General features: G+C 42.8%; 1 protein-coding gene across 1 annotated transcript in view; it reads left to right on the forward strand.

The window, feature by feature from the left end:
• LOC137434198 (uncharacterized) overlaps window positions 1-20,503 on the forward strand; it is a gene marked incomplete in the record, with an annotated part of 236,302 nt that overhangs the window by 20,440 nt on the left and 195,359 nt on the right. Inside the window, 10 exon segments of the mRNA XM_068126970.2 lie at window positions 2,002-2,160; window positions 5,913-5,987; window positions 6,144-6,266; window positions 6,601-6,690; window positions 6,873-7,067; window positions 9,628-9,718; window positions 10,029-10,146; window positions 14,905-15,074; window positions 15,411-15,541; window positions 18,471-18,596. Coding sequence (XP_067983071.2) covers window positions 2,002-2,160; window positions 5,913-5,987; window positions 6,144-6,266; window positions 6,601-6,690; window positions 6,873-7,067; window positions 9,628-9,718; window positions 10,029-10,146; window positions 14,905-15,074; window positions 15,411-15,541; window positions 18,471-18,596 — 1,278 coding nt within the window.

Raw genomic sequence — 20,503 nt, forward strand, 5'->3', positions numbered from 1 at the left:
CTGAGCGCCGAACGATGCCGAGTCGCTCCAGGGTAGCGAACCCCGCTTTTGCCACCGCCAGCTTCGTCGGCTCGAGGCGGCGTGCCCGGGCGTAGACCGGTGGCCCGACGGTGGGGATGTGATGGGCCACCCCGTGCTTGACGGCCCCCGCCGAGAAGGTGGGCCGCGTGAGGGCCGGGAAGCCGGCGAGGAGGCGGGTGAATGCGTCCGCTGCCGGAAGCGTACAGACCAACGTGGCCGGAACCGAACCGTTCGGCAAGCCGCTTGGCAAGCCGCTCGTTGAGCTGCTCGCCGAGCTGGGCAACGCACAAGCGAGCGAGCTGAACGTCTCGGCCTGGACAAGACGTCTGCGCTTGACGTCGACCAGGAGCCCATTAGCGCACAGGAAGTCCGCGCCAAGCAGTGCCATGGGCACGTCGGCGGTGATGAACGTCCATCGGAAAACCTGCCCTCCGAACCGCAGAGAGAGGCAGCGTTTTCCGTACGTACGGATGGGCGTCCCGTTCGCGGCAAGCAGCGCCGGGTCCCCACCCGCGGCGTGCTTGTCTGACATGCCGGCGGGAACGACACTCACCTGCGCTCCCGTGTCGCACAGGTAACGGCGCCCGGAGAAGGTGTCCGTTATGAACAGCAGGCTGCTCGAACGGCCGGCGCTCATCGCCACTATTGAGCGCCGGCCCGGGCGTTTCCCGACCTGTTGAAGGAGCATGGCGGATGACACTGCCGAGCTTCGTGGCCGAACTTGGCGTGGAACCAGCACCAGGTGGTGGAGCTGGAGGAGCGCGGCTGGCTCCGCCAGGCCGGTGGAGTTGGCGGGTTTCCCCGCGGTGGCGGTTTTCGCCGCGGCGGTCACGAGGTGCGTATCAGCATGCTGCGTATGCTGTATAAGCTGATGCTGTGGATCAGCAGCAACAGCAGCATTAGCAGCATCAGCAGCATTAGCAGCATCAGCCACGAGGGCCGTGACGGCCACGCCGACTCTCGCCCGCGTGTCCGAAGCGGCGAAGTACTTGTCCGCCTCGGCCGCCAATGCTCGGGGTTCCGTTAGCCCGGTCCCGGCCAACGCGAGGCGAACCTGCGCTGGAAGTTGGCGACGGAAAAGCGCCCGGAATAGAGAACCGGGGGCTTCGTCGCCCAACAGTGACAGCATATGGTCCATTCGGACCGACGGGCGCGTGTCACCGAGCTCGGGGAGATCCAGGAGGCGGTCGGCCCGTGCGTCGTCCGTGAGGCCGAACGTGGCTAGGAGTAGCCGCTTGAGTGCCTCGTACTTGTGGCCGTCCGGTGGGTGGCGAAGGACGTACACAACTCGAGCGGCCGTGCCGGGCCCGAGGGAGGCGACGACGTGGCAATAGCGCGTGTCATCGCCGGTGAGGCGCCGAAGCTGAAATTGGGCTTAGGCCTGGACGAACCAGACTTCGGCCTGAGCCTCCCAAAATTCGGGAAGTTTGATGAAGTTGGCCATGGCAATGGCGTCGCGTGTGGAAGGAACGCTCCGGCAGATCCAACGTCGAGGGGGTCACCAGTAAAGCGCGGCGTTACGCGCGCTGCTTGCGAGCAAGGAGGAAGCGGACAAGCGGTAACTTATAAGCGTCTTTATTTCAGGAGCTCACTGTAACACTGGCCCGCTCCGGGCTGCGCGCCCGGTGTATATCATGAGGCCACGCCTACCCCTCGGGCGTGGCCACCGCCGCCCACTTGGTGCGCGGAATGATGTCACCACGCCAGTGGGCTTTTGTGTCCGCCACAATATACACTTTACCAGCTCACGAACACACAAGTTTGAATTATTTATTTATTTGTATACCTTATACCTTTCCAAAACACATGGTTTATTTAGTTATTTAGTTTATTTGTTTCTTTCTTTAAATATGTATTTGTAATAAAATGTGGACATCGCATTTTTAAAGTGTAGTTGGATGAGGTCTTGCATCCTTGTTCTTTGTATTTCATGCATGATCGAGTTCCACATGCTTGAAACTTTTTCTCCGCCACGCTCAGGTGAATCGGACATCACCGGCTCTCTCTCCTGCTATCAAAGTTACTGTTGCTTCAACAATACCAAGCTTGTCGGCATGCAAAGCTACTGCAAATACAATTTCCGCAGCACCATCTCGGCCTATTTCACCAGCCTCTGTCGGTGTTCCTGGACCAAAAAGTGTAAGTTTTCCTTGTACTTTAGAACCTGAACTTTACTGATTCTCCCCACACTATTTCTCACGAAGACATGGCTTACCTTTATAGGTGCACTAAGATAAGTTAACCTTTGCTTGTTGACCGCAGGGTTTTTTTATGGCATCTTTAAAAATACGACCATAACCTATCACAGACTTCACTAAATGCATCTCTCCCTCTTTTGTCTTCCTCTAAATTGCTAAATATTCTAATTGCAGAAAATGTTTGTGTTTTTACAATTATATTTCCCCCGCTTTCCAGCCCCCCTCCTACCCCCCATCTCAATCTATACCCACCATAATTGCCAAGACAATATCAACCAGAGCAATTTTGGATTAAGAAGAATGCTCGATTTAATAACTATTTTAACAAGTAATATTTCAGCAATATATATTTTTTATACAATTTTATTTTAATACAATTTTAGTGTTATAATTATTAGAGAGTCTAAGTCTGGTACGGTGGAGTCATACCACAAATAATTTTAAAATGGCACATTCTGCTTCCTTGCTTGAAAAGGATAGAGAACGGACAATCCCCATCAGTTGGCATATATGGGGAGAAGGAAGTTCCTCCTTTGGAAATTCCCCGCTGAGTGCAGTGAGAAAAGTGGCGCCATTGTTGTGATATCGCTGGTACCTAGATTGCCCAGGAAAGTGACGGCATTTCCACAATTGCAGTGGCTGTTTGTCTCATTTCAGTCTAGTGTTGTGTGTGTGTGTCTGTGTGTGTGTGTGTGTGTGTGTGTGTGTGTGTGTGTGTGTATGTATGGTTGTGTGTGTGTGTGTGTGTGTGTGTGTGTGTATGGTTTTGTGTGTGTGGGGGTGTGTGTGTGGTTTTGTTTGTGTGTGTGTGTGTGTGTGTGTGTGTGTATGGCTTTGTGTGTGTCTGTGTGTGCGCGTATGTGTGTTTGGTTTTGTGTGTGTGTGTGTGTGTGTGTGTGTGTGTTTCATTGACAATTCTGGATCATTGACAATTCCAAACCGGTAATCGACAGTGTCCACAACATTAATAACAAGGGTAAAGCAAAATGTCTTTCAACCTTTGATTTTTCCACGTTGTACACAAACATTCTACATGACAAGCTGGTAACCGCATTGGACAGAGCAATAGATAAATCATTTGCAGGAGGTAATAGAGTATACATTAATGTATATCAAAACAGAGCACACTGGTCTGTAAAGGATAATCAATATTCATGTAGTTTTTCAAAAAGTAAACTCAAAGAAAGTATTCGATTTCTGCTAAACAACAGTTTCTTTACATTTGGCAACAAGATACTCCAGCAGATAGTGGGCATACCCATGGGTTCAGATCCCAAGATACTCCAGCAGACAGTGGGCATACCCATGGGTTCAGATCCCAAGATACTCCAGCAGACAGTGGGCATACCCATGGGTTCAGATCCCAAGATACTCCAGCAGATAGTGGGCATACCCATGGGTTCAGATCCCAAGATACTCCAGCAGACAGTGGGCATACCCATGGGTTCAGATCCCAAGATACTCCAGCAGACAGTGGGCATACCCATGGGTTCAGATCCCAAGATACTCCAGCAGACAGTGGGCATACCCATGGGTTCAGATCCCAAGATACTCCAGCAGACAGTGGGCATACCCATGGGTTCAGATCCGGCCCCTTTCTTTGCAAATTTGTTTCTGCACATGTACGAGTTTGATTGGGTCCAGAACATGTGCAGGAATAAATTAACAACTGCACGAAGATGCGGAAACATCTTCAGATTCATTGATGATTTGTTGGCAATTAATGATGGATTTATATTTGAGCAGCTTCATGATGATATTTATCCAAAAGAAATTGAATTAAAAAAGGAAAACCAAACTTCCACTTCAGTTTCCTTTTTAGAATTACAAATTGATATCCATAATAATAAATTTCACATCAAATTATTTGATAAACGAGATGCATTTCCATTCCACATTGTCCGAATGCCTTTCTTAGACAGCAACATTCCCAAAAAGCTATTTTATGGTATGGTTGCAGGTGAAATAATTAGGACTGTGAGAGCAACCACACACAGCTCTGAACTGGTCAATAAATTACAACAACTAGTCAGACGTATGTTAGCGCAGGGAGCTACAGTCGGTCGATTAAAACAAGTTTTCTTTAAAATCACAAAACGACACCAAATCGAATTAGTGAAATACAATACGAATAGTAAAAATATTATTCATGAGATCTTTATGTAAATACAGTACAATATAATAATTAAATATACTACAAATCAATGTTGCTAAGAATCGGTGGTTGCTAGGATACGGCAGCATGCCAAAAACCGTTATAAATGACAATTTGAACATTCTAAGTGTACAATATAATGTTATATTACAGTACAATATAATACAAGTACAGTACAATATAATATTATTCATGAGATCTTTATGTAAATACAGTACAATATAATAATTAAATATACTACAAATTAATGTTGCTAGGAATCAGTGGTTGCTAGGATATGGCAGCATGCCAAAAATCGTTATAAATGACAGTTTGAACATTCGAAATAGAGTTTGATCGAGAGGTAGGTGGTGTGGTCATGCTGTTTGGTCGATTGATGTGTTCAAGGGTAAGATGTGAATGATTTAATGATATTATCATATTATAGAGTGTGTAAGGAAAGTTATAAATATATGATAACACATTAAATCCTATTGCAAGTAAAGTTGGGATAAGTGATGTTGCATTGATGGGTTGACTGACTGCCAACTGACTGCCTGGACGCAACTGAGGTTGTGGATCCACTGATTTACCATCAATTGATGTGGATCCATGATCGAGGTTGTGGATCCGCCGTTTGGAGAGGGGCTGAGAGGATTGAAACCTCGAAGAAGAACGGTGCCCAGCTGATGATCCATGCAGTCGGGAAACTAGTCAGTTGCTTACGGGTTAAAGTTCTTGCTTTAGGTGGAGAAACTATGTTTGAGGTTTACAATTTAAATAAAGTTGAATATGGGATGTTGTAAAATTAACATCATTTACAACAATCCTTTAAATTATTTAAGTTTAGGAACAACCGATACTGTACAATTAATTAAGTGAGTGAGTGTGTGTGTGTGTGTGTGTGTGTGTGTGTGTGTGTGTGTGTGTGTGTGTGTGTGTGTGTGTGTGTGTGTGTGTGTGTGTGTGTGTGTGTGTGTGAATGAAAGAGAGGGATAGAATTGTAAGGAACAGAAATGAAAAAAACGAGATGTGTGTGTGTGCGCGCGTATGTGTGTTTGGTTTTGTGTGTGTGTGTGTGTGTGGTTTTGTGTGTTTGTGTGTGTATGGTTTTGTGTGTGTGTGTGTGTGTGTGTGTGTGTGTGTGTGTGTGTGTGTGCATGTGCGTATGTGTGTTTGGTGTGTGTGTGTGTGTGTGTGTGTGTGTGTGTGTGTGTGTGTGTGTGTGTGTGTGTGTGTGTGTGACAGCTCTACTATGAGCTTTAGATCTTGCTTAAAAACAAAAAACAAGGTTTTCCTTCATGCAAAATTATTTTATTGTTTTCTTCTTTTTCCCTGCACTCACATTTCACAAGCCAGTTGCCCACTATTTTGAATGTAGAATTCAAAATAACGTGGCTCAAAGGCATAACTAGCAACATGTTTGATGAGGCTTGGGCATAATCAGAGGCCAGTTTAAAAATAAACTGTGGTGAAGGTCTACTGTAGTTTGTCCATTCCTTATTCCTCTCACCTCTTCTTGTCCTTTTTTCATTCACTGTTCTTTGTCTTGTGTGCAGACCGTAGTCCTGCATCCGGCACCAGTTGTTGCTGCCACAGGGCAGTCAGGTTCAAAAGCCTTGGTCATGACCCCGGTGAGATCCTTGTACTTGGCTTTGCTCGATGGTGCAATTTTATTCAAGGAAATGCTGATTCTTAAATCTTGATTGCAGAATCAAAGTCAAATTTGAGTTGTCGTTAGTGATTGGATCAGATCTTCTATGTTCTTATGGTAGTTTCTGCTGCTACAGGAGTTGCTGGAGAATGTACGAAAGTGTAAGAACTTTCTCATGACTCTCATCAAGCTGTCCTCTTCAGACTCGCAATCACTGGAGACCGCGCGGAATGTGCGTGAACTCGTACAGAGTCTACTGGTAAGACCTTTTGAGAGAAGTGAAGTACATTTTATGTTGTGTTGTGGTTTTCACCATATCATCGCTTGCCAACCTTGTGGAGCAATCAAGAACTGCCAACATTGTGGAAAGCCACTTCGTCTGCAGTAATAAAATAGTCTTGGTTTGTATCTCTAGCAATCTGTGATGCGAAGATATTTTTTGGAATTGAATGTCTGTGAAGTCATGAAAGACTGCATGACTGTGTGTGTGTAAGTTTGATACATTTTTGTGGCAGAACCTTAGAACTTGATGGTGTGTTCATTTGGTTGATGAATTTCAAGAATGGATATGATCCTACGATTGCATTGGACAGGATAGCAAGTTGGAGGCTGAAGAGTTCACGGAGCGCCTGCAGACGGAGCTCAAGTCCTCTCCACAGCCCTACCTAGTGCCTTTTTTGAAGGTGAATTACCTTACCATTTAATGCTTGCACTTCCGCATCGATCGCCTTTTGCACCACTCTCTATGCCGGGACATTTGGCCTCTTCTAGTCAGAAATGTTCACCACTGACCAAATGAGTTGACTTAAAAAGAATAAAAAAATTGTTTGTTTCCAACTTCACCGTTGCTCCTTTTTATGCACAGAGGAGCCTACCGGCGCTTCGGCAGATGAACAAGAACCCACAATATGCCGCCAGCATCCTGTCAGGGTCTCCGTCGCCCTTAGCAACTTCCGGTGCTACCGCGGCACAACAGGCGGTGGCCGCCATCGCGTTGAAGCAGCGAGTCGTCACCCCACATCCCACGTTGCAACTCGTTCAGTCACCCTCAATGGCAACGGTACACCAAAAACATTTGCCAAGCAAACGATAGAACCTTCCATGGAAAAATAACACAAACACAATTCACTCATCTCTTGTACCTATTTGTTTTCTCTTCTATTAAGCCTTCCCTTATGCTTATAGGGTAGAGGAAGGGTTATTGCTGTTGTAAGGTTTGTTTCTGCAATGAGTGCCCCCAATTTTTAATCATACCACAGAGTTTATTCGACCCCTAGGAGAGTACTAAACCACTATTTACAATTTTATTTATTTATTTATTCCTGCACTCTCAACACTACCAATTTCCAAGCTGTATCTCGGAGCCGGCAGTGACTTTCGGAATGAATTTTTTTTTTTTTTTTTTTTTTTGTATGCAGGATCGAGGCTCGTGTAAGAGCTAACATTAATGACAAAAAAAATAAAAATAAAACCTACACATAATTTTGCATCAATAATGTGAATACAAGTACGCAGGGTTGACATATTTTTTTGATTTTGACATAATTATAGACCTTTTAACATTTGTAACCATAACTCGACTAAAGTTTGTCCTATCAGAATGAAATTGCACACTCTATATAGCTTAGAGCAAGGCATATATAACACTAAGTTACATCATACCCTTTCAGGTTAAAGGTCAAGGTTAAATGACCCCTTGAAAAAAAAAAGCGCATTTGTTTTTCCATTGCTCAATTTTACCAATGCGGAATGTCAACGACCGATGTTCAAAGTGTTCAAGATGCCTTCCATGATGTTCTTGCATTTATAATTGTGTACCTGCACTGAAGTTGTGCACCTGATATTTGATTTGTGTCCTTGACCTGCTTTTTTGGATTGTGACATAATTAACAAAAAACACCTTTTTGATCATAACTTGAATAATTTTCCTCCGATTTTCATGATGTTGAGTTTTATGGATAGATTGTAGATGAGGACACATTTTCTTAACTCACACTCTATCCCTAAATGTTGAAGGTTAAGGTCCTATAGGGGTCCGAAAAAAAAAATGGCCATCATTGGAATGCGGGCAAGGGTAAGTTGCGGGCGATCGCCAAGGGTACGCCTCCTTCTCCTCTGGTCGGCTTACCCTTGGCGATCGCTTTGCGACCGCAGATATTTTGTTCAAGGTGCAATTCTTCATCTTTTTCCCTTTTTTATGTGCACATACACTGTATATTTTATGTAAAGCAGGTCTTTGTTCTCATGTGATGGGTCTTAGTAGGAGCACACGGGCACACAATTGGTATAGATAGCATTCTTGAGGTTTCTGCCTTACTAAAATAAGGTTTCATCTTGGAAACACATACTTTGCCTTTAACCCGTGTCATCATTATAGTGGGAAGGAAGTTAATAACGCGAGGTCAGCAGGTACAACATGGCACAGGCTGCTACCATTTACCTGTGCATTCAATATTCCTGTGTTCAAGCACAGTGTTCAAGCCTTACTTTATTAGTCCCCTACCGGTGTACACCGGAGGGGACTATAGGTTTGCACTCCGTCCCTCCGTCTGTCAGTCTGTCACGCAAAGAACAGTTTTCCGGTCTATTTTTATAAACTCTTAATGCTAATGATTTCAAACTTGGTACATGGTTTCCTCATGATAAGTTACAGATCAAGTTCGAACTTCACGACGTTTCAATCATTTTTGACAAAGTTATGGCACTTTGAACTTTGGTAATTTCCCCAACAGTTTTCCGGACTATAATTTGGAGTGCGGTAAGTCAAAGCTGTTAATATTCCTTGTTTTAACTCCAATTTACATTCTGTTTCCACTTTTAGTGAGAGGTAGGCGTCTGTGCAACCATTCATAAACTTTATTTGGTGCAAATTGGATAATTTTTAGCCGAGTTACCTCAGACCGTGAGTTGGTAATTATATAATTCACACATAGTGCAATACGTGCAGGCTACTCCACGGAGCGACCTTGCGGGCTTATTTTAACTCCGATTTACATTATTTTTCCCCTTTTAGTGAGAAGTAGGGGTCTGTGCAACCATTCATAAACTTTGTTTGGTGCAAATTGGATAATTTTTAGCCGAGTTACCTCAGACCGTGAGTTGGTAATTATATAATTCACACAGTGCAATATGCGCAGGCTGCTCCACGGAGCGACCTTGCGGTTTTCCAGACGACAGACTGCCGGTAGGGGACATGTATTGCAGCGCAATACTCAGAATGCTTGTTTAATTAGGGTTATGTACAACCTGCTGCACGTTTTGATGTTTGATGCTGCAATCTTTTTTCATGAGCTAGCCTTTAAAGGCCAGTTGTTGCAGCAAACACTTCTTATTTACAGCTAATGTATTTGCTGGAAACTGTTGGCTCTGTCCTTGGCAGGTATTATTTTTCTCTGCAAACTGATGTGGTGGTTCTTCTTCATACTCTACTGCCTTCATATCATGCAGTGTATTTCCGAAATATTGATGTTTAATAACATGTACTTTCTCTCTTACGAAATAGTCAGCTCCATCGTGTATTTTAAAGATGTTGATTTTGGTGATGTGCCAAAGCTGGACACAAATGAACTCGAGTTGAAATATGATTCCTTTTTTAAATTTTAATATACGTATTTGCCTAGGTGTCCGTTGCACAGCCCAAAGCTCCATTTGTGCAGAGGGTTGCCGGAACGCCGTCACAAATGGCCGTGCAGGTCCGCCAGCTCAATACAGGTGAGTCGTTTCGTCTCCTTTACCTAACTTGACTAAAGGGAAGTCTACTCAGGAGAATGTACTTGTATTGCTTCGTAGCAATTTCATGGTGCTGTGGACATTTTGTGTTAGCTGATTTTCATTAAATAACACTACATCTATATGATGATGCCCATAGCATGATTTGTGTGATGTGCTTTGTCTGAGTCAGATTCCAAATCATAAACCATTCTGAATTTTTTTTGTACATTAAAGTGTGAATGGTCTTCTACGGATTATGGAATTTCTCCATACCTCATTCCTTCTGCCCAACCCTCATTTTTGTAACCAGGTATCGTACAGAAACAGTCTACTCCTCTGCTGGGGCACATTCCAGGCCAGCAGACTTCACCGGCACTCGGGGCATGTGCCAAGTACAAGGCAAAGGAGGCTGGGGGTAGCGGTTTCAGGTACAAAATGTACTTGTGTGTCTTGCCTTGGATTGGTTACATAAGCATTGCAATCTTTCACACCAACAACAGACGAGTAATGAGCCTACTATCTAAATGTCGAGACTTCTTTCCATCTGTTTGAAAAACGGCATCGGTACCTTAAGTCAATTCTAGGTGCTAGCCTGCTATGTATTGCTCATGAAGAAGTGAAAACCTTTAGTTCTTCTCTTCTGTGCAGAGAAGAGGAAGAGGGCTTTCCATGTACAAGCCTTAGTTGATATTTTGAAATGGGTCGTTTAGTACTCCAATGCAAACATCGTCGCATTGGAACAGTTAGTGACGCCTGACGAATCTACAGTGCCTATAGAAAGTCTACACCCTCTTTCAAAATGTTCACTTTTTGTTGCCTTATCGCCTAGAATTTAAATGCATTATATCAGACTTTTTCCACCTTTATTTAAACATCATAACCCACAACTTCTAAGTGAAAAACAAATTCTACAAATTTCAGGAAATTAATTAAAAATACAAAACTCGAATATCTTGGTTGGATAAGTGTCCACCCCCTGAGTTAATACTTGATGGAATCACCTTTGATTGGTCTTGTGCATTATTACTTTGCAAATTTTTTTTTCCTTGACCAGTATGTTGATCACTCCGGTTTGTGTGTGTGTGTGTGTGTGTGTGTGTGTGTGTGTGTGTGTGTGTGTGTGTGTGTCTGTCTGTCTGTCCGCTCACTTATATTTGCCTGCAGGTCACAATTTTAAATCGATCTTCACGAAACTTCACCAAATGTTGGAGTTCGTGGTCCGACAAAATCCTATATATATCTGAGGTCAAAAGGTCAACATAGGCATTCCCCACTTTTCTTGAGGTCAACCACTTTCTTCTAATTTCTAAAATCCTCAATTTTCATCCGATTGACTTGAAATTGGAATAGGATTTACATATCAGCGAACTGAATTCAACCATTAACTATTTTTGAGATCAACATAGGCCAAAAGGTCAACATATGCCAAAAGATTAAAACATCTTTCTCCAAGTTTCTAAAATCCTCAATTTTCATCCGATTGACTTGAAATTTGAATAGGGTTTTCATATCAGTTAACTGAATTCAACCAACAACTATTTTTTGAGGTCAATATAGGTCACAAGGTCAACATAGGCTCAAGGTCAACCACTTTTTTCAAATTTCTGAAATCTTCAATTTTCATCCAATTGACTTGAAATTTGAATGGGATTTTCATATCAGCGAACTGAGTTCAACCACCAACTATTTTTGAGATCAACATAGGTTACAAGGTCAACATAGGCTAAAGGTCAACCACTTTTTTCAAATTTCTGAAATCCTCAATTTTCATCCGAGGGGAAAAATGGCCTCTAAACGGTGGTTTTTTTACTTGAAATTTGAAGAGGATTTTCATACCAGCTAACTGAATTCAACCACCAACTATTTTTGAGGTCAGCATAAGCCAAAAGGTCAACATGGGCCGAATTCCTAAATTTGTCAATTTTCATCCGATTAACTTAAAATTTAAAGACGATTTAGATATCAGGTCACTGCATTCAACCACCAATTATTTTTGAGGTCAGAAGGATGCTCTACTGAGTGCCATTCTACTTTGTTGTCCTTTGCCAAGTGTCACTCTATGAGTGATTTTTCATTTGCCTGTCAATCACCTATAGATCACAACTTTAAACCGATCCTCACAAAACGTCATCAAACAGTAGAGTTGGTCATAAGGAAGAAGTCTATTGATTTTGAGGTCAAAGGTCAAAGGCCATCTTGAGGTCAAATTTCTAAAATTGTCATTTTTCATCTGATTGACTTGAAAGTTGAACAGCAATTGCATAGTGCATCACTGAATTGGGAAAGCAACTATTTTTGATGTAAAAGGTCAAAGGTCAACTCAAAGTCAAACTTCTAATATCAATTTTCATCTGAAAAATAATCAATTGTAATCTGATTGACCCGAGCTTTGATTAAGATCGTCAATTTTAATCTTAATGTAATGGACAATTTGATGTATCCATGGCAACTTTTTTGGAGGATTGGTGTGGTTTTTCATGCTCTACATGACGTCTTTCCTGTTATTAATTTTGACGTGATTGAGATGGAACCTGTAGTGACATGACGGAGATGCGAACAAACACTAAGTTCGGGTAGCTGTGCTACTTTGGATACCTGCTGCGGATATGGGTACGGCCCAGATTGTCAGCTTAAAGTGACATCACTTACTCAACAACGCTTTTGTAGTTTACTCCGAAACAAAACATGTTTATCGTAGTAATTAAAGCGTAATATCTGAATTTGTTTAGGAATTCCGAGGATGCCTTGTTCATGAATATGCATGAGTAGTTGAACTTATGTAACAATCGGAAACAGTTCCCCTTCATACTGTGTATGTACGTGAATATACACGAGTGGTTCAAGTTACACTTTCCATGCATATATTTTTTACACACTGGCGAAGAACCTAGATAAAGAACCTAGATGAAAATTATATTAATGGGCTACCTTGTGAACCAGTCATTGGATTTTGACCAAACATGGTATAAGTGCATATTATGATGCAAAGACAAATTCATTAGATTTCGGCATTCAAGGTCAGAGGTCATGTCACGTAAAAATGTGATACTTGAGAACAGCTGAACGGATGTAAATCAAACTTGGTACAAGTATGTATAATAATGTTATAATGTGGGCGTAGGCATATCGGTGGACGTCGATGAGTGCCATTCTAGTTATTACACACCTTGGGCATCAAAAAGCTACATACAATCGTGGCCAAAAATATTGGCACCCTTGCACTTTTTACAAATAAGTCACAATTTACTCTAAAAATAAGTTGAAATTGACATTTGGTCTCTACAATTCTTTATTTCACTGTTAATATTACAGAACCTTTGTTTTGGATTCAGAACTTAATATATCCTTTTAAATCAGAAAATAGAAAGAAATGGCATTGACAAATGATCTGGAATTATTGCTGGCCACTTCAGAACAGTCCAGCGTTTTGTCTTGAACTATTCCTGGGTGTTTTTTGAAGTGTGTTTTGGGTCATCGTCCTGCTGCAAGACCCATGACCTTCTCTGGAGACACAGCTTTTCGGCACTGAGTTTAATATTGTGCTCCAAAATTCCTTGGTAATCAACTGATTTCATGATGCCCTGCACACATTCAAGGCACCCAGTGCCAGAGGAAGCACAGAAACCCCAAACAAACCCCAATTTAGCTCTTTCACGAGCCTCGATTCAGTATACAAAAAAAAATAAATTAGTGAACCTCCTCCATGTTTGACTGTAGGGAAGGTGTTCTTTTCTTTGAAGGCTTCATTATGTTTTCTGTAAATATAGAGATGATGTGCTTTACCAAAAAGCTCTAATTTGGTCTTATCTGTCCACAGGACATTCTCCCAGAAGGATTTTGGCTTGTTGAGGTGTGTTTTCGCAAACTCCAGCCAGGCTATCTCAGCAGTGGAGTCCTCCTGGGTCTCCTACCACAGAACCCCCTTTCATTGAGTTGGCGACGGATGGTGCGAGTTGAAACTGTCATACCTTGTGTCTGAAGGTCAGCTTGAATCTGTTTGGCAGTTGATCGAGGTGCTTTCTCCACCATTCGAACAATCCTTCACTGCAATGTTCGATCAAGTTTTCTCCTGCGGCCACGTCCAGGGAGGTTGGCTACAGTGCCATAGGCCCTAAACTTCCTGATAACATTGTGTACGGTGGACACAGGAACATCGAGGTCTCTGGAGATGGACTTGTAGCCTTGAGATTGTCCATGCTTGGCTACAATCCTGTGTCTGACCTCCTCAGACAATTCTCTGGTTTTCGTTGTTTTCGCCATGCTCATTGCGGTACACACAGTGCAACAAAACAGCAGAATGAATCCTTTTCTGCATTCAAACTGGTTGAATGATTTTATAATGCAGGCACGTGCAACTCACCACAGGTGAGTTCAATTCCAAAGTAAAGGAGATTCACCTGCTTGAAATCTAATTATTTCTAACAACTTCCCAATAATATTGTCCGGGCCATTTTAGAATTTCTGTGTGGAATTGGCTAAGATTTAGTAATTTTTTTCATCTTTTTTTTGTTTTGTTCCACTGCAAACCAAAGAAATACATTTGTGAATCCCAAAATATTTTCTAATTTCAACAATTTTCTGGAAGAAATGGTGCATTATTTGAAAAAAGTGCAAGGGTGCCAATATTTTTGGCCACGACTGTATATCAAACAAACGGTTTCAAATTGAGCACATCGCTGGCATTAGAGCTTTTAAATTGCATCATATTTGGCAATAAATGTGAATTGTTGCTCCCAGCTTGCCGGCTCTGACAGAAGATGCCATTTGCATGTTTTCCACTTCCATCCCTACCCCATTTGGAATAACGTGTGTGCACGGGCAACTTGCTGTTTCTTTCCAATTACTTTCCGACTTTCATATTCTTGCATTTTCCCCATGATGTTTTATTTCTGCTATCATTGTTATGACAACTTTGCACACTTTGTGTGGTAAACTGCAAGCTTAACAAAGCCTCCAGTCTATTTTTTAACACTCACGAATAAGAATATCAAAATAACGTTGTCATGCAGGATGGCAGCTATTTGAGGCAAATACGTTAACCAACGTGCCTGCATATTGATCTTTGGATTAACAAATATATAATTCGGAGGACTATCCACACCGGCATAATGCAGCGGCACTCCTTCGAAAATAGTGTCGATTGTCACCATCATGTCTCTGTTGTGTTGGATGGCGGTGTCGGCCAGGGATGATGATGACATCAATGACGTCGCGCTGATGGCGGGAGTGAACATAAGTGAGGAGAATGCTCGCATTCAGGCGACGGGTGCGCAGCTTGTGGGCACGCAGATTCGTTCCTGCAAGGACGAGCTCTTCCTGGCTTCAAGTCCTCTGCTCAACCGCATTCACCACATTGGTATCATCACTGCAAATCACCTCTCGCAGAGTTCTCTTCTCTTTTTCGGCTCTTATGTTGATGTAGGTCTTCCTCTTTACTCGATCCCCGATCCCTCCCCTCAGGCCTCTTCGTCCAACAGGCACCACCCACACCCATCTAACCACCTTACCACCTTACCACCTTACCCTTCTGATGTTCTGATCTTTCACGCTTGCCTTCAACTCTTTTCCCATTCCATAATTATTCTGCCCATTTTCTGACCTCCTTCCATTTGCCTCTCATTTCCTATTGAAAATGTTAACTTTTGATTTTTTTTTCACTTTGTTTATTCATTCATTCATTCATTTTTGTCAGCACGGCGATACGGCGTGCAAGAGGTGGCACCCGACGCCGTGAGCCTGCTCTCCCATGCTACGCAAGAGCGGCTGCGTGGCGTGCTCGAGAAGCTCGCTGTCATCGCACGACACCGCGTGGACTCCGTACGGGTCAGTTACTTAGCCACATTGGGAATGCCTTTAAATATGGGCCCATTAGTATCCGGAGACTCGATTAGCATTGAAACATCTATTATATGCTTTGATTAACTTTATTTTGTATCCCAAACACAACAACCTGCTGCCAGTTGTCATTAACAAGTGCATTGTGTTCTTCATCACCTTACCTGTGATGTCCAGAGGTGTGTTCCATTCAACTTTATCATATCGGGAAATGCATGTTGTTTTACATCCAGGAAAAGCGTGTACGCCCATCAGATCATTAAGTTACAACCTGACCGAGCCCAACTAGTGCTTTTTGATTCGGATGGTTGTGATCAAGTTTATTATCTTGGGAAGCAACGGTCAAATTGTCATCACAGTTGTTGATCTTGTAATCTCAGGTGGAAGTAGTGCTTACTTGATGGCGAATGGTCGTACAGAACTTAAATCCGTTTGTGTTGTTACATCCTGAATTAGGAAATTATCAATATTTTGACCATAATGGTTGATAGAAATATGAGGTAAATGATCACAAAGCTTTGCTTTCAAATGGGGTTTTCAATCATTGAGAGAAACCTTTTCAAAAAACAGATTTCTTTTACTTCCTCAAAAACTCTTAGACTATTCTCTCTTTCTTCACTTTTTATCAATGCTCTATCAACTGTTATGGTCAAAATAATGATAATTTAAATATTGATACCAAATATTGATTTAATTCCTTTATTTAAGGCCTAACCTCGATGAGGACTACATAGTCTGGGACTGGAGCCTTCAACATAAAAAAAAGTAGACGTGTCAAAGTTGTGATGACCAAGCTCCACGTTGCGTTGTGTAACAGTCACATCAGGCCCTTGTGCGTTAAACCACAATCGTTGCTGTGTGCACGATTTGATGAATACAAACAGAATAGGGCACCGGTAACCTCATACCTTTCAGGAGCACAGATGGAACTAGAATGGCATTATCAAGAGTGCATACCTCCGCTAGGTTGAACAGTTTACGTTTTGTATCCCATTGATAGACTGGATCTGGATTCTGACTCAAACCCAAATCTAATCAGCTTGTTCTTGACACCTACCCAACTCATCCACCAAGTTTTGTCATAATACAACCACAATTTTTTTATTTATTTTTGGATACAAGATCGAGGCTCGTGCAAGATAGAGCACGGATAGAGCTGGGGCAGCTAGGCCAGATAGGAGTCGGTAGAAGACAGAAAGACCACCTACCTGTCTGCGGTGAGTGAGTGAAAGACCCTCGGATTTAGCTTCATCGCGGGAGATTCCAATGATTCTGAAAGCTTTGGTTTCAATATAATCAGAAAACAACACTTTGGTTTCAACAACATTTGGTTTCAAATTTTTGGTTTCAACAGAAAACCAACTTTGGTTTTCAGAATCATTGGAATCCCCTGCGATGAAGCTGATTGCGAGGGCCTTTCTCTCACTCACCGCAGGCAGGTAGGCGGTCTTTCTGTCTTCTACCGACTCCTTTCCGGCCGAGCTCCCCCAGGTCTATCTGTGCTCTGTCCCCCAAATATTCCTGCAGGTCGCACAAGATCTGCCATCAACCCTCTTCTGGTGAAATTGCCAAAATCAAGACTCTCTGCTCACCTTCACTCTTTCATTCCTCTTTACTCCCGCCTCTGGAACAAACTCCCTCACTCTCTTCAATCCCACTCCTCCCTCCAGGTCTTTAAAGCAGCTGTTCACCACCATCTCTTATTTTCCCCCATCCAAACCTTGATCTTTTCTACCTCCGTTAATTCACCCCAGATCCACTTTTTTCTAATACCAACTTCTTTCCTGGAAGTCCTTGCAGTGTCCATGCGTTTTATACTTCTCCAACCCTCCCCCCCTTCTTTCCCACGCCTCCTCCCCCCAAGCCCTCTCCCTCCCACAGATCTCCCGATGTCCCTGCTCTCAAATGTTGTGCTTGTGTCCTTCCCCATATTGTCTACCGTTCCCCTTATTATATGTTTTATGTGTCCGGTTTTTTTGTGATTAATGTTAGTTCTTTCACGAGCCTTGATCTTGTATCAAAAACAAAAAAAAACAAAAAACAAACAGCGTGAAGCTGAGCTATGTGTGAGGCAGGAGCCCCAGCCTAGAGGGGAGAGCCGTATTCCATTGAGCTGCAGATGAAAGCCTTGTATGTGGTGAAAGCCTTTTGAAAATATCATTCAATATATTGTTTTTTCGCTCATCTCTCAATGTTGAAGAATCACTTGAAAAAAAAAAATTAAATTCTCCTGTCTGGATGCGGATCCAGACGTCACCAAAATCTCTCTAATTTGTCATTGTCACACACCCAACCTTTCCACCATGTTTCATCCGAATCCTTCTATAAGTTTTTGAGATATCGTGCTCAAAAAGCCGTCATTAGAGCATTTAGTACGTCTGTCTGTACTAAATGTCATTTTGTAAGAAGTATCTCTGTACACAGACAAACAAACAGTGGTGAAAATATCACCTCCATCCACCTTAGGTGGTGCAGATAATTAGCAAATTACTTGTCACAGTGGAAACATGTCACTTGCCTGAAGTGTGTTGTGAGAAAGATTGAAAGTCTTCAACTTTATATTAAGGTTTGTACGAAGCTACCTTCTATTATAAATTAGTATTGTGTTGTTTTGGTCAAGTTGTATTCGATAACGAATGGTACATGCAACTTTTTGCTTGAGTGTACTTCTTAAGGAGAAGTCATGCATGTTACTTGTCATGTCAACAGTTTTGCATTCTACATTTATTGATCCAAAACCTGGCAGAGAATCCATCTTGATAAATACGCTGAAAATGTTAGACATTGCACGATATGAAAATGATATCAAAAGTTGCATGATATGGTGGTGACAACTGCAACGTCTGAGTAAGTCTTTACAATGACACCAAACACGAACCAATTCGATTACCTTTATGCTGCCTCTGCTCTTTTCCAGGACTGTACGCATTATGAACGTGCCGGTGATGTGCGTGCTCAATTTCGCTTCTTCGAGCAATTGGAACAATTAGAGAAGCAGCGGAGAGATGATCAAGAGCGGGAGATCTTGCTCAGGGCCGCCAAGGTGAGACATTAACATAGGTGGGAACATCGTAAAGAAGCTTCCCTAATACATACGTTTTTCTCTCTCGATTGAGATTGCATCCAAGTCGCATGGAACAGATGACACTCAGAAAGTACTCTTCATCTTCCGCTTGTCTCACATGCAGCACGTGGCTGCTAGTGGCATCGTTGCTAGAGAGCAGGGCTTTGCTGCTGATGCCACTTTTAGGTTAGGATGGGATTATATTTAATTTTGGCTTGGATGTTTATCAACAACTCATCTACTCTTCATCGAAAGACACCATTGGGTCTTTAACATCTGCCAACTAATGCTAGCAGAGGGGACACCCGACTTGATGTCCATCCGGAGGATGTTGCTCTTTTTGATGGCAGCCTTCGTCTATGCGTAGTACCAGTTCTACATTGAACCCAAATTAGATAGCTCAAAGGTAGGTGTGTAACCTGTACAACGTCTTGTCAGAACTATAATGTGGAGTTGCTTGGACAACGTAGCTTTAAGTTTCTTTAAAGCCCACCAGAGGGCGCTCTGGATGTACAGAAAGTTTGTGCTACATGTTATTCAAGTAAGGTAATGCCCAGCAATACAACGGGCAGGTTGCTGAAGAGGACAAAAAACTGTTCTTTGGATAATTTCGGCCACAAAAACAACAAAAAAAAAATAACCACCTTTAGAGGCCATTTTTCCCCGCAAAGCGGGGGTTGGCCTTTTTCGGGAACCGTGGTTGTTGTTGTTTTTCGGTCCCCTATTTGAAGCAATGTTTTACGGCCGGATGCCCTTCCTGACGCCAACCCTTTTTGCCGCCTTTAACGACAAACAGGGAATTACCAGTGAACTGGTACTCAATTAGCCGACCTCAGAAGGATGACAGGCTGAGTCAACCCCCCTGGCGTTAATTCAGCAATCGACCGGGATTCGAACCCAGGATCCTTGGATCCTAAGCCGGCACCCTAGCTGCTAGCCCAACACCAGGGCCACAAATGCAGAACGATAAACGGAATACAACGCATGGATCTCTTTCTCCGTTTGCACTTGTGACCAATTTTTGTTGTTGTTCTCCTCCTATTCTCTTTATAAGGGGTGAGGTCCGATGGCACCAATCCCCTGCCCTGCCTTGACCACGATACTCCTACACTCTCCTCTATCCTCAGCCAACGCTCTCCACCCTCCAACCACCACCACCTTACTTGTATCCCTCTTAACATAATCCTCTCATCTCAACTGCGGTCTACTTATTTTCCTCCTACCATGTCAACCTTTTCACTGTCTTTGCCATTCTCTCTTCCCCCATCCACACCAATGGCAGATGATATTTTCACCCTTGTCTGTTTGTGTCTGTTTGCTTTTTGTTTGTGAACAGGATATCTCAAAACGTTGTGGACGGATTCAGCCAAAATTTGGTGGAGAGGTTGGGTATGCGACAAGAACAAGCTGATTCGATTTTGGTTCAGATTTGAATCCAGATATGGCCCATCAGTGGGATTCAAAACATAAACTGTTCAGACTGGCGGAGATATGCGCTCTACCGAGTGCCGTTCTACAAAAGTGTCTCCATTCCCGATTGCCAGTGTAACATCCATTTTGATGGCTGGTGTGCTCAACGATGTATTCTCTGCTAGCACTGCACTATGCATGTGCTTTGTACACTCGTTGAATACACCTGCGTTCTTTCTGACCAGGTGACCTGTCTAACGTACAATATGACATATCTGTAGAGATTGACGGGCTGGGTGTCGGTCATAGAAACCATTGGGAATATGTATTTTACTGTTCATCCGAACCGCACAGAAAGGGCAGAAGCACTTTGATAAATTATTTAACATTGCATAAAATAATTGATGATAATTTTACGTGATACACTCATTTACACGTTTGCTTTCATTTTCATATCATTATACTAAAAGCCTGGT

The sequence above is a fragment of the Myxine glutinosa genome, chromosome 10, assembly GCF_964187855.1.
Source record: "Myxine glutinosa chromosome 10, kmMyxGlut1.1, whole genome shotgun sequence".
Taxonomy (NCBI): domain Eukaryota; kingdom Metazoa; phylum Chordata; class Myxini; order Myxiniformes; family Myxinidae; genus Myxine; species Myxine glutinosa.